General features: G+C 37.2%; 2 protein-coding genes across 5 annotated transcripts in view; one reads left to right on the top strand and one right to left on the bottom strand.

Moving 5' to 3' along the window:
• Positions 1-15,062, top strand: part of kif16ba (kinesin family member 16Ba) — a 31,224-nt gene extending 16,162 nt beyond the window's left edge. For 2 of the 4 annotated variants that reach the window (XM_082164194.1, XM_082164193.1), the window contains 14 exons: positions 303-356; positions 2,053-2,254; positions 2,538-2,761; positions 3,558-3,942; positions 5,060-5,320; positions 7,841-8,178; positions 9,051-9,209; positions 9,326-9,431; positions 10,253-10,300; positions 11,292-11,336; positions 11,416-11,538; positions 11,679-11,768; positions 13,200-13,283; positions 13,364-15,062. In XM_082164194.1, coding sequence (XP_082020320.1) covers positions 303-356; positions 2,053-2,254; positions 2,538-2,761; positions 3,558-3,942; positions 5,060-5,320; positions 7,841-8,178; positions 9,051-9,209; positions 9,326-9,431; positions 10,253-10,300; positions 11,292-11,336; positions 11,416-11,538; positions 11,679-11,768; positions 13,200-13,283; positions 13,364-13,525 — 2,281 coding nt within the window. In that variant the 3' untranslated portion in view covers positions 13,526-15,062. The remainder of the gene's footprint in view (positions 1-302; positions 357-2,052; positions 2,255-2,537; positions 2,762-3,557; positions 3,943-5,059; positions 5,321-7,840; positions 8,179-9,050; positions 9,210-9,325; positions 9,432-10,252; positions 10,301-11,291; positions 11,337-11,415; positions 11,539-11,678; positions 11,769-13,199; positions 13,284-13,363) is intronic. The other 2 variants (XM_082164195.1, XM_082164196.1) reach the window with 2 other exon arrangements.
• Positions 14,909-22,249, bottom strand: ndufaf5 (NADH:ubiquinone oxidoreductase complex assembly factor 5). Its single transcript, XM_082164252.1, has 11 exons — positions 21,763-22,249; positions 21,628-21,668; positions 20,872-20,935; positions 20,084-20,131; positions 19,383-19,486; positions 19,267-19,306; positions 18,987-19,184; positions 18,457-18,517; positions 17,863-17,946; positions 15,280-15,362; positions 14,909-15,167 (listed from the first exon to the last, which is right to left on the bottom strand). The coding sequence occupies exons 1-11, from the start codon at positions 21,967-21,969 to the stop codon at positions 15,066-15,068; spliced, it is 1,032 nt and encodes a 343-aa protein (XP_082020378.1). The 5' UTR covers positions 21,970-22,249; the 3' UTR covers positions 14,909-15,065.
• Between the last annotated feature and the right edge of the window lie 84 nt (positions 22,250-22,333).

Below are 22,333 nucleotides of genomic sequence, written 5' to 3'. Positions count from 1 at the left end.
TATTAATCATCAGTATGTGTGGGTTCAGTCTCTGCATTTCTCATTCATCATGCTTGTGAGGAGCACATCATCATCTTCATAATACTTTAGTTGAACGTGTGTCTTCATCTCTTTTTTTTTTTGTGTGTGTATTCTGCAGCATGTGCTTATAGTTGCAGCGCATGCATTGTGACTGATGGATGCTCATAATAATGCAGACCCTCATCCCATGCGCTGGTGTGTGTCTGTGTGTGTGTGTGTGTGTGTGTGTGTGTGTGTGTGTGTTTTAAAGGTGGAAACTAATTATGTCTTAAATGTTCCAGACTGGAGTTTGAGAGGCAGCAAAGAGAAGAACTGGAAAAACTGGAAACTAAAAGGTGTGTCTTCTGACTTATCAAATATGAATATATGCAAAACACTTCAGTGAAACGTAATTGACATAAAGCAGTCCTGCCCGTTAATTTACAGTTCATTTAGCATTTTATACAAATGAACTTATGCAAATACACAATTATCGGTTAAAACTTTACAATAATGTTTTTGTTATCATTAGTTAACTACTTTTGTTAACACAAACTAACAATAAGCAATACTTCTACAGCATTTATTAATCTTAGTTAATATTAATTTCTACATTTACTAATATATATTTAAAATTAAACGTTTTTCCTGATAACATTAGTTTACTGTACTGTGAACTAACATGAACAAATTGTATTTTTATAAAAGTCCCCGTTTTGAAAATCAAGCTTTTAATGTTGTTTGTTTATATGGTGTTTTTAATATGCTTTAAGAAAAAACATGTGTAAATTGATAAGTCGACACCATTGCTGAGTATTTCTGTTCTTAAAACTGCAGTGAACCAAAGACAGTCTCAAAAACACGGTTTGAAATCGCTGGTGTTTCTGACGTCACACACTACCTTGTAACCAATCAGGTCAACGTGTGATCGTCAACGAGAGGATCTCTGAGCTGCTGTGAGTGAGTGGAGGCGGGGCTAATTTGCATATTCATAGAACCGCGTATATTAAATGAGGCAAGGGTGTAGAGTTAGGGCCTGTCCACACGGAGACGCGTTTCGCTGTATACGTATACATTTTTTATCGTATTGGCGTTTCGTCCACACGGATCCGGCGTTTTCGGAGACTGAAACCGCTATTTTTTGAAACCGGGTCCCAAGGTGGATAAATCTGAAAACGCCGCCCTTGCGTTTTCGTGTGTACGGCCAATCCGTATATTTTGTGAAACGATGATGTCATCACACCAAGTGTCAACTAGTCAGACACCGTTAAGTCACAGCAACTACATTTATGGTTTTTCATATTGTTCAACAAAGTTCTTGATTAAAAAAGAAAAAAAGAAAAGAAAAAAAGAAGCTACTGTGCCTAATATTCTAATATTATTGTTGTATACAGCGCGCAAGGTTTATGCGCATGCTTTAAGTCTTCTTCTCCGTTTTTAGTGTATGTCTGTGGCAGAATTACAGCGCCACATACTGGTCTGGCATGTATAATACATCGTTTTGAGTCGGTTTCAGTGGTTTCGTGTGTACGCAGATATTTCTTGAGATGACGCCGTGTTTACGGAATTTTTTTTTGGAACGGGAAAAAAAAAAATCGGATAGGGAAAGCTCTGGCTTCGTGTGGATGTGGCCTTACATTCAAGCTATTTTAAGGCATGAAGACATTTTTTTTCAAGAAAAAAAATTTTAATATGTAATTTTGGTGATTTTTAAGGGATAAAATTATTGACTACAGTGGGACTTTAACTAACATTAACAAAATGCTGTAAAAATATATTAACAAATGAGAAAGTGCTGTAAAAATATGTTAACAAATAAGAAAGTGTTTCCAAATGATCAAAAGCAAGCTGCATCAATACATCTACAGTGACATATAGCAGAATCTCATGGTATATACTTTGCAAATTCTAACAAAAATCATGCAAAATACAGTTTTATGGATATGTAATATATATTTATGACTAGTAAATTTTCAATTTTACCTACTACTGCTTCATTTTGGGCCCTGGCCTGTCCAATCACCATCCTTCCCTTTGTGTTTTTTGGTCCAGGCGGCTGATAAAAGAGATGGAGGAGAAGCAGAAGTGTGAGAAGGCGGAGCTTGAGCGCATGCAGCAGGAGGTGGCGTCTCAGAGGAAGGAGTCCGAGCAGGTGCAGCTGCGCATACGCAGACAGGAGGAGAGCCTGCGCAGACGCAGTCAGGACATCGAGAGCCGCCTCAGGGACTTGATCGCTGAGAAAGAGCGATTCCAGGTCAGACTGCCGTTTAGGTTGTTATCAAGACAATAATATTTTATTGCCATAATGATGGAATTCTTCTGTTGTTCCTGCTGATAAAATCATAACAGTTATTTCTCCACAAGGCAACACATAAATGCGTTAATTTGTACTTGGGTACGTTTTTGCCTAGCCATTTCCACACTAAGAGCCAAAATTCACCTCAGACAAGAGTTTAAATCGAAACGATGCTCTCTTATAAACCATGTTTTGAATGTCAAGGCAGACTTCTTTATATGCTAATGTCTTTTTTGTTCAGGAGGAGAGACACAGAGAGCAGAAGGAGCAGGAACAGCAGAAGCAGAGGAGATTACAACCGAAGCAGAAGCTGGAGGAGAAGGAGATGCAGGAGGAAGATCTGGAGGAGGAAGAAAAGACTCAGGCCCAGCGAGAGCAAGCGGAACAAACCGAGCTCTTCCGTGAGCTGGAGCGGCTCAAAAGAGAGCGGGAGGAGCAGGCCGTCAAACTCCAGCTAGAACGCAGGTGAAAAAGAAAAATACTTTTACCTGCTGTTAATGCCTGACTTGGAAAATATTTTTAATTATTCAACTAGTCTCAGTATAAGGGTGAAAGCAATCCAAACTAAATTGCAGAAAAGCTTTGTTTTTAATTATTTAAAAATGTAAATCATTTATTTAAAAAAAATTTAACTTTACAAAAATAATACTAATAATAATATTAGTAGTATAAATTATTTTATTTAAATATTATAGTATATTAAATTATTATTATTAATAATTTAATATTTATTAATTATTAAATATTAAATTAATAATAGTAATTTAAAAATAACATTTTATTTAATGATATATATATATATATATATATATATATATATATATATACTAATAAAACTATTATATTTACTTTAACTTAACTCTACATTTAAATATATATATATATATATATATATATATATATATATATATAGTATATATTTAAATGTAGTGTTATCTAAAAGTAAATTTAACTAATAAAACTATAAGTATTTATCATATTATTTTAAAATGTATATACACAGTAATATTAGTATCACATAATATAATTAGTATAAATTATTCAATTAAATTAAGTTATTTATAAAATAATTATTATGTGTGTGCGATTTAATTATTTGTAGTTACTTTTATTTGTTAAAGTTATAATCATTATAAAGTTATATTGGAAATGTTGTATTATAAAGATATCATACAATTAAAAATGTATTTTAAATGTTGGATTTTTTTTATATATATGGAGTGCCTACTTTTGCAAGCGTGTCTGACTGAATGTCTTCCAGGCGTCTTGAGGAGCGTGAGAAGGAGCAGCTGAGTCTGGTGGGGCGTCTGGAGGAGCAGCTGAGGGAGCGCAGCGAGGAGGCGTCTGTCCTGCTCACTCCTGACGAAGCTCGACGACTGGAGGAGGAGAGGCGGGCGCTCACCGAGCTCAGGGAGGAGCTGCTCAGAGCCAAGGAGGCGCGCATCGATGGAGAAGAGGAGAGCGGGGAGGAGGCCCGCAGGAGCGCGCAGGCAGGCTATGAACATTTCAAGCAGACGCAGGTGGAGGAGCTGGGTTTGCTGGAGGAGTCGCTGATCCAGCAGGAGGAGCGACTGGAACGGGAGGTGGCCAATGAGCGCACGTCTCTCGGCCTGTTGCTGCACGCGCACAAGGACAAACAGAGACAGGTAGAGCTGTCCGTATTTCAAAAGCTCACTGAAGCCAGAGGAAAACGGATTCGAACAGGCCTGTTATGTGGGGTCGTTTTTAATTGTTTATTATCTAGAGTGTTGTCTTTAAAGGGTTAGTCACCCTCATGTCGTTCCAAACCCGTAAGACTTTCGTTCATCTTTGGAACACGAATTAAGATATTTTGTGATGAAATCCGAGAGGTTTCTGAACCACCCATAAGCAGCAACGTCATTGCAACTTTCAAGGCCCAGAAAGTTATTAATGATATCGTTAAAATAGTCCATGTGACTACAGTGGTTCAACCTTAATGTTATGAAGCTTTTTGTGCACAAAACCCCCTAAAATAACGACTTTATTCAACAATCTCTTCTCTTCCATGTCATTCTCCTACACTGTTGACGTAGTGTTAACTGCATGCTTATTATTGCAGACAGAATTTTCTCTGAACTACTGTAGTCACATGGACTATTTTAATGATGTCTTTACTACCTTTCTGGGCCTTGAAAGTTGCAATGACGTTGCTGCCTATGAGAGAGACAGAAACTTCTCGGATTTCCTCAAAAATATCGTAATTCGCTTTCTGAAGATAAACGAAGGTTTTACGGGGTTGAGAATGACATGAGGGTGAGTAATTAATGACCGAATTTACATTTTTGGGTGAATTAACCTTTTAACTATTAGGATAATAGTGTGGCACTTAAATACTGTTTAATATGGTAACATTAATATGGTAATGTTGGTGATTTATTTTTCTTAATTTGTCTTTCTTTCTTGTTATTTTTCTTTGAATGAAACATGAAATAGTGTGACCTGTGAAGGCCAGATCTCGAACAAATGACTCTTTTACTCTCTTGTAGCCCTATTCCTGAAACAAATTACTAATATGTGTGAGTCATAATAATGAGTCATAATAAATAGTTCACTAAGACGAGTTACCGGTTTGAATCAGTCTGAAAAAGTGAATAATTTAAAGCATTAGCTCAAATGTGAGTAAATAGAACTTTATAACCAAAAAATTTAAATAATCAAAATAATTAAATCAAATCAATATGAGATTAAAATGGAATGGAATCTGGCGATTCGCTGCGTCTCATCCTGTTCTCCTCTTTGCAGGTCCGTGACGTGATGGACCGTGGCGTTCAGGACGTGTCCTCTCTGGGTCAGGAGGAGGCTCTGATCCAGCAGGCCGAACACAGGCTGCAGTTTAAAGAGAGACAGCTCCTATCTCTCCGTGAGAAACAGCTCCCCGCTGTCTCCGAGGAGCGCCAGAGAGCCAGCGAGCTCCTGGAGAGAGCGAGAGGGGGAACAGGCTCTCCTGGTTTGGACAGAAGTTCAGAAGAAATGGACAAAGAACTGGACGAGACTCTGTATCAGGTAACACTCTCAAAACTCTGGTCCGTCAGATGGTCTCATCCTGACGTTACTCGGCCAGAATAAGCTGCAGTGTTTTCGTTATTTGAAATAACTTAAACTTAAGAAAAATGTAAAAAACTTTAAGGCAGGGTATAGGTGATTTGTTCCAGAAACATTTTTTGTTATGCTGGTTGAAAGTCCACATCCTGATAGCAATCACTACATTAAGTGGTCTAAATGTATTTATATGTATATATATATATATATATATATATTAGGGCTGGGAATCGATTAAAAAAAATTAACTAATTAATTGCACAATTTCTGTAATTAATTGCAATTAATTGCGCTTCCCCCAAGCTTGTAATCATCAATATTTAAACTTAGAATCACCTAATTAAACAACACAGGAAAAAAAGGGAACAGAAAATAGCCCTATATTAAAATATTAAACATCAATATATCAATATATTATTCTTTTTCAATAATCAATCAACATAATCAATTTAACAGATTATTATTATTATTATTATTTTATTAATTATTAAAACAAAATATAGTCCTACAAAGCTATTATTACCAGAGCATGTGATCAGAGCAGGTCATTTTACCATTGTTGCCCAGCATGGCTATACCAGCTCAGCAAACAGAAGTCAACAGAGAAATTTCACGTTACTTGAGTGGACTTTACTTTTCCAGTGCTTAGTACATGATTGAAGCCTTTGGGCCGTTAACGACAGAGCCGCCGACACACACACACACACACATACACACACACACACGGAACGGAGAGCTCGCCGCTGCTGGGCCATTAACGACAGAGCGAGCCGACACACACACACACACGCACGCGCGCGCGCGGAGCACAGAGCGCGCCGACCGACCGACACACACACACACACACGCACGCACGCGCGCGCGCGGAGCACAGAGCGCGACGCACATACCGAGCGGAAAAGACCCGCTCATGAAAGCTGCCCGAGAATGAAACCTGACCGCCGAACATGGAGGGGCGGGACGGCATATTTCGGCCTTTTTAATAGCAGACGCAACAGGAAATCATTAAAACGAGGCAAAAAAAAAAAGTGCTGCGTCAATTGCGTTATTTTTTTTTAACGCGTTAAACATTTCAAATTAATCGCAAAGATTAACGCGTTAATTCCCCCAGCCCTAATATATATATCATCTGTGGAAGCGTAGGACCATAAAATGTTCGTTCAATCATTGAATTTGGTCCGAATGCAATGACACGATGTCCTACCTGCCTATCAGCGAATGTATTTCCACACCTCATCATATCACACGTCATCAGTGCGTTTAATGCTATGCAGAATTAGACAGACGTCAGTCACTGAGCAGCGCAAACGAAACAGCAGCCGCCTTTTACAGTTCCTTCTGAACCAAAACAACCAGCTGATGATGCGTTCACACCATAACTGCTGTAATTTGGAAGAGACGGAAACCTGTGACGTTATACTCAGATTAGTTCATGACTTGAATTTATGCGTTTCTGTGTCAACACTATCAACGCTGAAATGAATCTGCAGCAGTCAGGTGGTGCAGGTCAGAGCTCTTTAAGTTGTTTGTTCATTATTATTGTAACGTTATTTGCTTTGAGACATGAGGTAGTTTAACGCTGTCTCTTGTGACACTTTTGCTCTGGCTGTGTGTGTTCAAGTTCATGTGTTTTGAAGGAGGCGTGACTTTGGAGGCGCTCTGAAGGGAGGGTGGGATCTCATGCTTTCAAAGCTAACTCGTTAATTGCTAGCCTTCTCCGAAAGTTGCTTACCCTAGCTTTAAACTTTTACGAAATTTTGAAATGTTGTCTTGAAATGATTAACTAAAACTGAAACAAAAATAAAGCTAAATAGAAATATTAAAAACTAATAAAAGTAACAAAAGCACAAAATTACTAAAAACAAAAATTTAAATGAAAACTGAAAATCTTAAAAAGAAAAGCTAATTCAAATATGAAATGCTATAATAGTATATAAATGATACAAAAATAACACTAATATTGCTGAAATATTTTTGTGAATTTAGAAACATGACAGAAGTTCAGCTGTTTTTAAAACTGACAGAAGTTCAGCTTGTCCATGATTTTTGTCCTGTTTTTCCAACAAGTAATGGTTTAGTCAGTGTGGCAAAACGCAACTTCATTGAAATTAATCAGATCCCAAAAAAACTGATTCACCAAATCATTAGAGTCATCATCCTAGTTTTTCTACAAATCCCAGCATGGCATGAATGATAATACCTCATATCCTGCAGGTGGTTTAGAAGGTTTTTTTTTGTTTGTTTGTTTGTTTTTTACAGTGACCAGACATATAATTTTCATCTGGCTATAGATAAAATGAGAGTAACAATTCCTGTAGACTTACATTGAAGGAGGAAGTTGAGCAATACCTGGATACCAGAATTTCAGAAACTTGTTTAACTTATTTAAACCCAAGATTTTTTTTCACCCTAATACCTTGTTTTAGTAGCAGCATCTCACAACCTGTCCTTTATCTTTCTCTGCTGTGTGTTTCTTCTCTGCAGGTTGAGAAGGAGCTGGAGGAGAAGGAGGAGCGCTTGTCTCAGTACAGCGCGAGCGCAGAGCAGTTGCAGCAGCTGCAGCAGTCGTACGAGTTCACTGCAAACGTGGCCCGACAGGAGGAGAAGGTTCGCAGGAAGGAGAAGGAGATCCTGGAGTGGAGGGAGAAACAGCAGCGGGAGGCTCTGGAGCAGGCGGTCGCGCGTCTGGAGCGGAAACACTCGGCCTATCGCAGGAGCCTCAGCCTGGAGCCGGACCCTGAAGGGCCCCGCAAGAGGTCACAGTCCGCACTGGGACAGAGCACTTCCAAGTTTACAGGAACACAAGACCCGGACCAGGACAGGTGAGGGCTTGTTTTATAGGAGCACACTAGCACTGGGGGTTTCCTTTTCAAACTTTGTGATGCGAAGGACCCTCTAATACGATGATCCTCTTGTGGGATCCTATTCATAAATATAAAGGAAGCTGAGCTGTATATTTTTATGTATAAAAATCCATTTATAGAAGAAGAAGGAGTTCAGAAAGAAGAAGAATATTAAATTATACTGTGTAAGAACATGATTAAGGTAATGGTAAAAACTTTATTAATCCCATTTAGAACATTTTCATGCCAGAACACTCACATTAAACATAAAATCCTCTAAAAAACAAACATAAATGCATAATAATTCCAATAAATTCACATAAATATAAACCTCCCATAAGCATCAAGGCAATATATGTTTATATTTTTTCATGCTGTGTGTGTGTATGTATGTATGTATGTATGTATGTATGTGTACATGGTATTTGCCAAAAAAATTGACAATTAGCTTTTATGTAGTCAGTATACTAAAATCAATTATTAAAATATGATCTGGAAAATATTTACTTTTTTATTAAATTGACAAGTGTATCTGAAATTGGCACTTACATTTTTTCCCAAAAAGGAAAAAGAAAAAAAAGAGTAAAATAATTATAATTAATGTGTAATTAATTTATAATTAATTAACAAATTTCTGACCGGTCTTTAGAAAGCAGGATGAAATACTATTAAATTTATTTAGTTAATGTGAATGTGAAAAATAATCACGCTAAGCATATAATATGTAATTAAGATTTTAAGTGCAGACATGAACTATAACAGCCTCAAAAAATGTACTTTAAAAATAAATAAAAACAAACTCGAACCCTAGGACCCCCTATCCTTCTGATTTTATTGTGGATGTTTCTCAGGATGGAGCGAGAGATTGCCCAGCTGAAGCAGAGGATCAGTGAGAGTGAAGGATGTGTGCGGAGTCTGAGCGTGAGCGGAGAGGAAAAGAACAATGTGAACCAGTCGCCCGTCAGCCCCATGCAGACCCTCCCCAGCGTACTGTCTGTGGGAGACGAGAGGTGCGCGCGCTGCTTTGTGCTCTCGAACACGCAACATGTTGGACAGTTTTACTGCTCGCTTGTGATTTGGCCAAGCAATGCTGGACTGTTCCTTTAATGACTCGTTTCTCCTTCAGGATAAACATGTATATTGAAGAAGAGGTGCAGAGGAGGATGCAGAAACTGAACCTGCTGAACAGAGAGAACAACAACACGCTCTCGCTGTCCTCAGACTCACTGCAGGTATATGACTACAGCTCGCACAGTCACTCACTTTAAACTGCTGTACAGCTATAGACTGGAGACTAGGAATTAAGTGTGAAACCACCAGAAAGTCTTTTGCAGTCAATATTCGTCTTGTTTTCTTTTGTTTTGTGTGACCCCGTTACCACAATGAGCATTTCTTGTCCTATGGTCACACTTTAATTTTTCAATTTCTATTAGTATTGCATCCTTCTCATGGGCATTTAATAACTTTTCAGTGTGTTAAATATCTTTTTTTCTTTAATTTTTTTTTCTTTTCGCTTCCAGTCCTTGTTAACAATTTTATATATATATATATATACACAGTATATATATATATATATATATATATATACATACACATTAACAATGATTACATACAAAATTAATAGTAGTTATTAAGTTTGATGTGGTTTGAAATTTGGTAAACTGTGCTTGAAAAAAAGATCGGTATATCAAATTGCCTAATAATTATGCCAGCACTATTATATATGTATACAGTGCCTTGTGAAAGTATTCGTACACCTTAATTTTTTCACATTTTGTTATGTTGCTGCCTTATGTTAAACTACTTTAAATAACTTTTTTTTTTTCCACATCAATCTACACTCCATAAACCATGACAATGCAAAAAACTGATTTGTGACAACTTTGCAAACTTATTAAAAGGGAAAAACAATCAAATTAGCCAAAGCTTTCAACATTTTATCCACAGAGATTTCTGTGCAGGCACACATTGTGGGAAAATAGTTTAATGTCTCCCTAGTCATGCACAAGAGACACATTGTTTTTGGCACCAACACAGTTGTTTAACTCTACAGGAGGAGGAGCAGGATAGTGACGGTAGCTCTGTTAGATTGACGGATGAGGTAAGCACAGGCCTCAGCCAATCAGCACCAGCTGAGTGGACTGTGATTTGCATGATCCAGCCTTAATGATTTGCATATTGCCCACAATCTCTGATGTCAATAGATTGGGTCTTTCCTCTGCGGTTTTCCACTTTGGGAGCATGCGGCCTGCCCACTGATTTCTTGTGTAAATGCATTTGCTGTTGCTGCAATGATTTTTTTTTCTGTTCCTAGACATGTTCCTAGATCAACATGTTTCCTAGTCCTAACCCTACCCATATCTTATTCCTAAAATCAGAGGGAAATGATAGGTGAATAACACTGATGTAGAAACATCTAACCCTTGCTGTAAGCCTAAACTTGACATTAACTGTATCCCTCAAATCTGATTGGTTGATTGGAATCTTTTTCCAGGATCTACAAAGATGTTGATCCAAGAACATGTTCTACTTGGTTGAATCACATTCACTGTTTCCATCCATCTATTTTTATTGAAATTTTGGGATATTGCATAAAAACACTGGATGGAAATACCAAGATGCGCATAAATTCTAAAAATGGGGGGGGGGGGGGGAACGTATGTGCTCAATTGAGTCGGATAAAAAAAAAAATTATCCGATAAGAACTACGATGGAAACACCTTTTTCTTTTTTTTTCCCTTCTTTTTTATAAATCCTTCAATGCACAACAAAAAACTCATGTGACTTTGCCTCAACAGAGGATGTGATTGGATAACTGGACTGACCAAAATCGCATCACACAGCATCTCAGATGTTGGTTTGGTCGTTCTGAAATCCCTGAGCCAAAGTCTGTCTTCAGAATGATTTGGTTTAATTCCCTCCCAGAAGCGACATTCCACTTTAATTCCAAGTTAAATTTGCAACATTGGATGGAAACATAGCTATTCATACGAAATGACAAACAAGTACTCGCTTGACCCCTGAAATCAGCTCCGTTGAGTAATGTGTGTTTAATTTTGTGACCCTAATAAACTCAAATTTCAATCTCTCAGGACAACGATAAAAAACGCTTGGATCCACGCAAACTGAAATACGAGGTATGATCTTACTGTATGTGTTTAGGGAATGATATTTCATTAGCATGTTTTCTGACCGTCACTGGCCGTCTTTCCACAGCGACTGGTGTCCATTCCCCTGGATCCGAGTCCAGAGAATCTGAAAGATCCTGTGAAGATCAGTATTCCACGTCACGTCCTGTGCGGACAAGGCAAAGACGAACACTTCGAGTTTGAAGTCAAGGTTTGTCTGCGTTTTATACAGTCTCAGTCAGTGCAGTATCTATGAGAATTGTCGAATTGACCATCCGGCGACCTCCACTGAATAAAAAATCTCTGTACATGAAAATCTTTGATGACTTGGTGTTTTGCGTCTGTGTTCAGATCACGGTTTTGGATGAAACATGGACGGTGTTTAGAAGATACAGTCGTTTTCGGGAGATGCATAAGTCTCTGAAGCTGAAATATCCAGAGGTATGACCTACATGTACACATGGAAACATGTTATGGGTTTGATTCCCAGAGAGTGCACGTACTTATGAAATATAAACCTGGAATCTGGGCTTGACATTAACACCTGCCGAATGCGGGTGTATTTCAGCAGCGGTGTGTAACGCAGTCACTCCTATAGCCACTTTGGCAGGCTGAATTTTATATGTAATACATACATTTTTCAATTGTAGTCTATTAAAAAGGCATCTGAAATAATAAAGTGCAATGAAGTGTTGTCAAAAAATATAGATTTTTCAATACTGAAATATCTGAAACGCTTTTAATACTCATTTTCCACAGAATAGATACACAAGACTCTTTCTCTCCCTCTCATCTCTCCGATAAACCCGCCTCCACTCACTCACTCCTTTCATTCGCTCCAGATGAATATTGTTGCTGTTACAGGGCTTGAATTTCGGTGTGGGATTGCACTTATTGCGCATAACTGTACTCATTCCTGCAGATTTTGTGCTCTCACCCAAAGTGCGGCACATAAAGTCGCCTCTCAGGACTAAATTGAGTTATTTTTCGCTACTTATTGCGCTTAAACAGTAAAATACACACAAAATAATGTCTCTTGACGAGTATTCATGTAAACACAGTCAGTTATGTTTTAAGTGAAAGAAAACCCACGTGTAACAGTATAATGGATGCGTGCGTCAGGTCTTAAAGTGACAGCAGCCTAATGTCCCTGCTACCAAATTATGAAATAATATTAAAAATATCTAAATGGCAGCTTTTCCCCTTGGTATCGATGTCAATATTGTGGTCAGTGAAAATTCGGAGTGGCTAATAACTTTTAGACTTAGAAACTAACCACAGTGGCTGGTGAGCAAAAAAAGTTACTGTCTAGCCCTGCCTGGAATACAACATAAGTTGCTTTAGATAAATGCATTAACATAAAAGATTAAATTCATTTCAGATCAAAAAATGTATGTATGTAACTTGTATGTATGCATGTAAAAATCTTAATGATTATTATTATTATTATTATTTGAATAAATGTATTTCATCAACCCCAAATTATTAAATAATAAGCTTAAAGAAAAGTTAAGAACATTTTTAGGACCATACATTTATTTTGATTGATTTATGCATTATTTCTGGATAAATGCAAAAGATTACATTGATTTTAGATCAAATTTATTCATGTAACCTGTCAAAAAAAAAAAAAAAGTATCATTATTTTAAATATTTATATTTAAAAAAAATTTTGCATTCCTATAAATATATTGCACACCAAAATGATTAAATATTTTGCTCAAAGAAAATATGAGGAAATATACAGTAAGATCATCCATTAATTTTTTTCGCCACTTGATTTTATTTAAATATAATCTTGCCGTGTTTTCGTGGGATTTACCCAACTATGGAATATTACATACATTTTAATTTGTGAATGTCTTGTTCTAGCTCGCGGCTTTGGCCTTCCCTCCCAAAAAGATTTTTGGAAACAGAGACGAAAGAATGATTGCGGAGCGCCGGAATCAGTTGGAGGTAATCAGATGTGTTGACTGTCATCCACCTTTGAATGAGAAGGTGTTTTTCTAATCTAAGATGCCATTGTGTTTTCCCAGCAATACCTGCGGAACTTCTTCCATGTGATGATGACATCATCCTCCTCTTCTCCTCTGAGAACGGACGAGTGTGGATTACAACTCTCCAAACACGCCGTGTGCAACATCTCTCCTTTCTTTAAGAAGGGAGTGTTCGACTACAGCAGTCACGGGACGGGCTGACACAAACACACACACACACACACACACACACACCAATAAAACACACAAACACTAATTTACATGCACTTTATGCAGTTCTCTGATACACACACACATAAATACAAACCGAGAAAGTCATTTTACCCTAAAATCAAAGGGAAAAAAATAAGAAATTATATTCTCCATTTAAAAAAAAAAATCATTGTGACATTATTTGCATGACAATTAAGCACGTTTTACTTTTAAAGGGTTTTTTTTGTAGTTTGTTATTCTGGGGTGATTCAGAATTTGTTTACTGTATTCACGTTAAAATTACTAAAATATTTTTTATTCTAAAAAATACAACCAATGCTACAATACTTTACAATCACTTTAAATAATATATAATTTTTATTTATTTATATTGTCATGTAAATAATATCATAATGGAAACAATCCTAATAATAATAATAAAAAAATCTGCTTTTTATTTGATTTTGATTTTGAGGTGAAATAAGACCTGGATACACTCGTATTCTCATGAACACACTCAGGAAAGTTGGAAATCAGGTGAAGGAGGAATGAGAAAAGATTGAAGAAAGGATCCAAAGTAGATGTAAATAGTTTTGTTAGTGCCTTGTTGGCTGTAATTGAGCTTTAAAATGCATAGAAGAAAATGAAATATGTTCATATAACAACTGATGTTCACCATAACCTGCTTCAAACATCTTGTGTTTACATCGAGGACCATAAAGCCTTTTTCTGTGGATGAACAGGATGTCCTGTAGCTGCTATTTGGGTTTGTGATTCACTTGAAACCAAGTTCATGTTTAAGTTGCTGCATATAATGAATCGCCACTGCTTTGCTTTGTTGTAACTGCCATTAATGAGAACGGAGGCCTCTGATTGGCTCCAATCCATATATACTCATTATCATCCATTATACTCATGCTAACATTTAGCAGATGTGTTTTTTAATAACCACTAAGAGGTCAAAGCTCACAAAATGCCACATGTACCGTGAGCCAATGTCTTCCAGAAACCGAAATAGTAACGATTGTCCCGCTCACTGCCCTGGACGCAGTTAAAGGGCTTTTAATGTAGAATATGCTGCAATTTGAATTTGGAGAAAGATTAATGTTCAGCACTATAAAGCCATATGTATATGTAAATGATCTGTACAGAGGAGCTTGATCTCATGATGTTTGAAGGAAAGGGATAGTACTGCTATATTAGCCCTTAGGAGTTTCTTGAGCTAGTTGGGCTGTAGAATACTTTATAAGAGTGCTGAGTGTAAGATGTATACATTTTTAAAACAATGTTTTCATTTGCTTTTTTTATTTCTGAAACTGAATGTAATCACTTGTGAGTAACATGATTTGGTAACTCAGTTTTAGAGAGTAAGGCAAACTGTTTAGCACCATATTAAATTCATGGTTTATTTATGTTGGGTGTACATTTGTCAAACAAGCTTTTGCAAAAATACAGTTTGTTGATGCAACATTTCAGTGTAATCATGTTCATGTAAGTAAAGCAGATCCTTCAAAGCACGTACGTTGATTTGAGGGATGAAACTTGACTCCTAGGACTTGTCATTGGTTTTCTGGTGGTCGGTCTGAAGTTTGTCTATTTGTGATAGATCCGCGAACGAGACATTCGCCGAACCCCGTTTTGCTGGTTTCGCCTGTAAATTCATCACAAGATGGCAAAAATAAGAATCTGACTACAGTTCCACTTTTGGAGGAATGTGATTGGCTGTGGTTTGTTCCATTCTGACCAATGAAAATGCAACAGACCTGAGAATCATGAGGCTTCCAGCCAATCATGTAGAGGATCTGAAACGTGGCTGGAACTGAGCCGTCTTCACTGCCGTACATCTCTAAAAGAAATTACACAATATCTAGGGGTCATCAATCTCGTTTAGGTAAAGAAAATAATTTAGTGTTCAAGACTTATTGAATCCATTGGCAAAGACAATATTTGAAGGGCCAAGATACTTCTGCTGTAATGACAAAACGGCTAATTTTCTTTCTTTTTCCACAGTGACTAGGAGTGACAATATAATATAACTAAATAACCTAATTATAAATAATTAAAATTCTGTAATTGACCTTTCGCCGAGCCCCGCCCCCCTTAGTTACTGTTGCTACGTCCGACAAACAAATGGTCAAACACGACCAGCGCGACAGATTGCCATGACGGGAAGAGGTATACCCGTGCGTGTCAGTGACCTTTTTTGGAGTAATACCTCCGCGATATCCTCCAGATCGAGGCAAAAGGGGTTACAGTATGCCGTGGAGGGATATATTCGAAATATAAAAATACACAATGAAGGAGATACGACAACTATCGAGGCTAATGCATACCGGTCTCAAGTGAAATCTGAGAAACCCCATGACAATCGCAGAAAAATCTCTAATACCCACGCAATCGACATAAACACTTGCAGACGGCATCTTGGAAGTTTGTGATGAACCAGCATCCCCAGGCATCGTAGACCTCTTCTTCTGTCTTGATTTTCTCCGATTTGTTGCAGACAATCGCAGTTATCTGAGCTGTTAGCTATATTTTGCTCATTTTTATTAGCAAATTAGATTTTTATTGTTTTGTTCCAGTTCAGCCCTGCTAACGTTATGTGCTTTGTTATTGGGGAAGGGAAAAAACTAACGTTAGGGTTGCCAAATGTCCCGTATTTTGGGCATAATTTATTTGTCATAATTAATAATGCATAATTTATATCTCCCTTGTCCTGTTTTTTTTTTTTTTTACTGCAAAGCTGATCTAACCACTGACTGATACAGCAGCAGTGCTGATCACGACACCTGTTATCATCCTATCAATAATTATAATATATTATGATTTAATATATCATTATTTAGGGACAAATCATTGTTTGATTTACCGCTCCGAGCGGGACTTTCAATGTCAGCATTTTGATTTCGGCAAATCATAGGCGAATGCAAACAACGTGATTATTGATTCCAACATCCACCCACGCAAGAAAACGTGCAACCTAACGTTACCTGAGGGAATAATACGCTGATTTACTGCTCAATAAATATTTCTGATTGTTATCAATGTAGAAAACAGTTTTTTGTTTTGTTTTGTTTTTCAGGATTCTTTGATTAATAGAAAGTTTCAGAGTTTTCTGAAATAGAAAGCTTTTCTAACGTTGTAAATGTCTATACTGTCACTTTTGATCAATTGAATGCATCCTTGCCAATTACTTTTCTTAATTTCTTAAAAAATCTTACTGACCCCAAATTACTTTTACTGGTTCTTTGTGGCAAGCTTTATGCGTGTGCGGCTATATTACGTAAATGCTCATTAACCTGTAGGCTATAGCCTATTTAAGTAATTTAAGTAATTCAATTAATATAAAGGGGCGATTTGTCCACTAATGGCTTAAATAAATAACTATAGTCGATTAGAAAATGTTTTTTGTCGGAGGCAGCCCTTATTCCACACATTTACAAACGCCGTGGGCGCACCGCTTCACCATCTTGCTTGGAGAATGTTTGTCGGACATGCTCACATAGTAACGGTTGCTATGATGTGTGATTGGACAATGGCCGTTTTGGGGGAGGGGCCGGCGAAAGGTCAATTCCAATAACTGAATGTTCTTCATAGTTTACACTTTTTATTACCTATGAATCTACATTACTTATTGATTAAATATAAATTTTCTACCCGATAAAATGTTATGGCTTGACTAAATTTATATAAAAATGCAAATATAAATTATATTCATTATGAATTACTTAAACTTTTTCAGGTCTATAAATCACACTTTTGAAAAATGTCCACATAGGTTGTCCAAAATCATTAGAATTACATGATTACGTCTTACATCCTGATTTTTAACCAAATTGATTGTTTTATCTTATTTTAATTCATCAATCTTTCTGCCTCCTGGATTGAAAACCACTATTCTACGTAGAATTATAAGTGTTAACATAATAAATATATAATAAAAAAAACACTATGGAAATTTAAATTGTCATTACAATGTTAATTTAAAATAAATAATATTAGTAACATTATTACATAATATTAGTTACGTTTCCATCCAAAGATGCAAATTTAACTTTGGATTGGAGTATCGTATAAAACATGTGCGAATAAAGCATAGTTTGCCTCCCATGTGTTCAAGTGAACAAAACCGTCACTTCCGTGGAAAATATCTGTAATAAAGAGACCGCCTCAACTGAGTGCATATGTTTTTTATGCGCAGTCTTACAATTTATGCGAAATCTTGCCGTTTCCAAACTTTCCGTCCAGCGTTTTTATGCGATATCCCAAAACTTGCATAAAAATAGGTGGATGGAAACATAGCTATAGTTACATTTGAGTGAATCCTGTGCATTTTGCGGTCTCACCTTTATAAATGGCAGCAGCCGCCAGTATAGTGTCTCTTTGCAGGAGTGACTTCCTGTTCCACGCACAGTTGCTCTCACCCATACCTGAAGCGGATGAATAAACCGTAAACACATTCTCCTTCAATTTAAAGCTACACTGTGTAGGATTTTCTCCCATCTAGCGGTGAAATTGTATATGACTACCAACTGAATATTACTTTTCTAGCCCCTCCCATTCCGAGGGCATTTTAACTCCTACGGTGGCCGTATTATTTCAAATCTGCCAGCAGTCGCAAGTAATCTCCCCCTCGCATTCGTCACGGTGCCACTGAGTGTAAAGACGTGAAAGGCGAAGCTTGAATTTCCAGGTATGTCCCTCTTTGGCTAATGTATTTTCAAGATGGAGGCGCAACATGGCTGCCGCCATTCGAGCGACTCACTCGTATGTATTCTAAATGGCAGATTCTACGCTTACGAGAATACTTGATTAGTTGGTAGATGTAATTACACATTAATTAGCACATATCATTTTGAAAGAACAAAGTGTTTTTTGCTAAGAATCAACTTAAAAAAATGACACATCAAATCACCAAATTTATAAGATGCAGGGTTTACCTTGTAAATCACTCATGACCTCCAGCATACCAGGGTAATGGACCTGAACCTCATCAATGTCCTGGATTACAACACAATAATGAGCCTCAATATAATCACTCATAATTCAAATCAAACAGATCCCTTAAAATACAATATATAAACAGTGACTGCAATAAAGCACTGTGGATTATGTACAGTAGTGGCCAAAAGAGATGTACGGAGGGGATATTTATTTTTAATGACCGTACAATTTGATTAAACGATCAAAATATGAGGATGATCTTTCTGATTTCAAAATATGAGGATGATCTTTCTGATTTTTAAATATAAGGGAAGAATAAAACACTAAACTTGATTCTGACAAAGTTATTTGGCAAAAAAGGCAAACTAGCTACTAGCTTGACTCGAAATAAAACGACTAAGTTACACAATAAGCTTACAAAAGCTTTAACTAATAACATTTGAATAAAGGGTGAAGATGTTGGACCTCCCTTTTGGCCACTACTGAAGCTGAATCTTTGAATTGAGATGTATTCGAGTACTCGTACCACAGTGAGCATGTTGAATCGGGCCTGTCCCATCAGGTTGCCCAGGTCAGTGACGGCTGTGTAGGGTGAGATATGGGGCGCAAACCCGCCCTCCCTCTCCAGCTCGGCTAACTGCAGAGAACATCGCAGCTCGTAGAGCGTCTCACCGCCAACCATCGCTCCAATGAACACGCCATCTGGCTTCAACACATGGTGGATCTGAACGACAAAAAGAGGGAATTTCGGTTTATTTAGTACTTGCGCACCACAGGAACGCACACTTGCTTAAAATACTAGTTACCTGTCTCAAAGCTCCAGGAAGGTCGTTGATCCAGTGCAGACTGAGGAGACGAATACGGGTTTATAAATGAGAGTTCATCTTTACATTTCCCATCATGCACTGGGGTGGTACAGTACCTCAGGCTGCTGAGCACTAGGTCAAAAGTGTTTTCTTTAAAGGGCAGGAACTCCTCATCTGCCACAACACAGTGAGTAGGAATCTCACATTCCCTCCTGTTCCTCTGAAAAACAAGGAGGAGAAAGAAGGTTCAAGTAAATATAAGTGTTAAAAAGTTTGGGGTCTGTAAGATTTTTTTAATGTTTTTGAAAGAAGTCTCTTCTGCTCACTAAGGCAGCATTTATTTGATCAAAAATACAGTAATATTGTGAAATATTATTAGAATATTTTAATTTATTTATTTATTTTATTCCTGTGATCAAAGTTGAATTTTCAGTCTTCACTCTTCAGTATCACATGATCCTTCAGAAATCATTCTAATATGAAGATTTTCTGCTCAGGAAACATTTCTGATTATTATCAAGGTTAAAAACAGTTGTGCTGATTAAAATGTTTGTAGAAACTGATTTTTTCGAGATTCTTTGATGAAATATAAAGTCTAAAAGAACAGCATTTATTTGAAATTTAAATTGTTTGTAACATTATAAATGTCTTTACTGTCACGTTTGATCAATTTAATGTGTCCTTGCCGAATAAATGTGATTCATTTCTTTCTTTTTTTTTATCTTACTGACCCGAAAGGTTTTAACGGTAGAATCATGGGTTACACAATAAGTTCCAACTGCATATCAATGAAATAAAGACGTGTGCAATCTCTTACCAGGGAAGAGTCTGAGACGTCTGTTAAGAAGAGACGTTCAACAACCTCCTGAGAAAAGAGAGAATCAGTGTCACAATTAGATGGAAACACAGAAAGGAATAATTTACTTGCCTTTATGTCATTCCAAACCTGTATGACTTTCTTTTTAAGAACACAAAAGGAGATGTTGTAAAGAATGTTCACGCTGCTCTTTTCCATGCAATAAAAATACATAGTGATGAGGGAATGTCAAGCTTCTAGTGTCTTAAAACCAATATAGCACACTAGGAGCTTGACAGCCCTAGTCTCCATTCACTTTCATTATATTTTTGTCATGACAACTCTCTGAGTGTTTGGGATGGTAATGGACATGATAATGTTTATATATTTGGTCTTGGCGAAATAGCTCTGTTATGCTGCTGCTGTACAATATAGCATACATGAATTACCCATAGCAAATCTATACAGGTGGAGCTGGGGAAGGTGGAGGGTTTCTGAAAGCGCACTGCAAACTGCTACAGCAAGTATTTGAATGTTGAGCAGCGAGCTCATTGGCTACTGATACAGCAGGAACCAATCAGCTGTGCCCTATAGAGAATGATGTGATTGCAAGCAGGTTGAGTTAAGGACCTATTAGCCTGCGCCATCGAGAGTTTCATGACAGAACTTTGTATGAAAAGAGTAATGTGAACATTCGTCAAATTATCCAATGTAAAAAAAAACAAACAAACATGAAGTTAAGTAAATTGTGACAAATCTTAATTTTTCTTTAACAATGCCATTCACTGTAACATTAGGAACAGTTCTACCTTACTCAAATGCTCTGCGATGTGACTCTTCCCAGATCCTACATCCAAAGCCAGAGGGAAAGTCCTGCGATGACATTTAGGGGATCAAAAACTTACATTTTGTTATTTTCTCACCCTCATGTTATACAAAACCCACATGACTACATTTGTTCTGGTTAACACACATTTAGACATTGCTGTTGCAATGAAAGTGGATGGGGACTGGATTTCTTGAGCTCCCAAAATGCAATAAAAAATAAATGTGTCTGTTCATTACCCAGAGCTATCGTATGAGTTCATCATCAGACTAGAAATATAGCACAAAAGTCGTGTGGAGCACTTTCATGGTGCTTTTTTGGAGGTCAACAGCCCCAGTCCCCATTCACTGCTATTGTGCGGTAAACAGCCGATCGGACATTCTGCTCAACATCTCCTTTTCTATCCCACAAAACAGAATAAAGTCAAACGGGTCTGGAACAACATTACATTAAAAATGTCTGAATTTTTTATTTTTGGCTTAAGAAGTATTCCTTTAAGTTTCTTTCTTCTATTAGAACACACTGACTTCCATAGTATCGAAAAAAAGATACTATAGTCAATGATGCCCATCAACTGTTTGGTTACCACAATTCTTCAAAATATCTTCTTCTGTGTTCAGCAGAGGAAGGAACTTCATGCAGGTTTGGAACAACATGAGGATGAGTAAATTATGACAGAATTAAACATTTTGGGTGAACTATCCCTTTAACATGCGTTTAATAATATGTGGACAGTGACCTTGAGACGTCATAAACTCTGTCTGCCACTCTGCTCGCCACCTGCAAACACAATCCATGAAAGCAGAAGTTCACACACACACAGCTTGACTTCTCGTAGAAACAAACGCAGGTATCAGAAATGCATCTATCTCACCTCGTCTCGAAGGTAATCGTATTTGCCGCTGTCCAGTAAAGATGATGCCCATTCTTTCTGCTTGCGCTTCATGTTCCTGTCAAACACGTTCATCGCGCCTCCCTGATTGGAGGAGAAACACCTCCATCCTCTCCACACACAGCGGAGGCTTTTCACACTCATATTCATGCTTCCTAATTCATTCTCATTTAAACAGATACATTTCATAACAGTTTCAAACACATTTCATCTGTGTGTGTGCCTCTAAAAACAGACCTCAGTTTTGCGTCACACAACAGGGAGATATGAGGTAAAATGTGGAATGGATCGAGACCATCATACCGGACTGGAACTTGGACCGGAGTCAGTTTAAAGCGATTGTTCAACCAAATATGACTATTCTATTCTATTCTATTCTATTCTATTCTATTCTATTCTATTCTGTTCTGTTCTGTTCTGTTCTGTTATGTTATGTTATGTTATGTTATATTATACAATGAAAAGCAAAGGGAAAACGTCTAAATATACAGAACAACTTACAAACATAAAAAGTGTGACTTTATTTCAAACTATTTTTTTATTCTTTAAAGGT

The sequence above is a fragment of the Leuciscus leuciscus genome (genome assembly GCF_965113295.1).
Source record: "Leuciscus leuciscus genome assembly, chromosome: 3".
Classification (NCBI taxonomy): domain Eukaryota; kingdom Metazoa; phylum Chordata; class Actinopteri; order Cypriniformes; family Leuciscidae; genus Leuciscus; species Leuciscus leuciscus.
The sequence above is the reverse complement of the archived record's forward strand: the minus strand, read 5'-3'. Positions and strand labels throughout refer to the sequence as shown.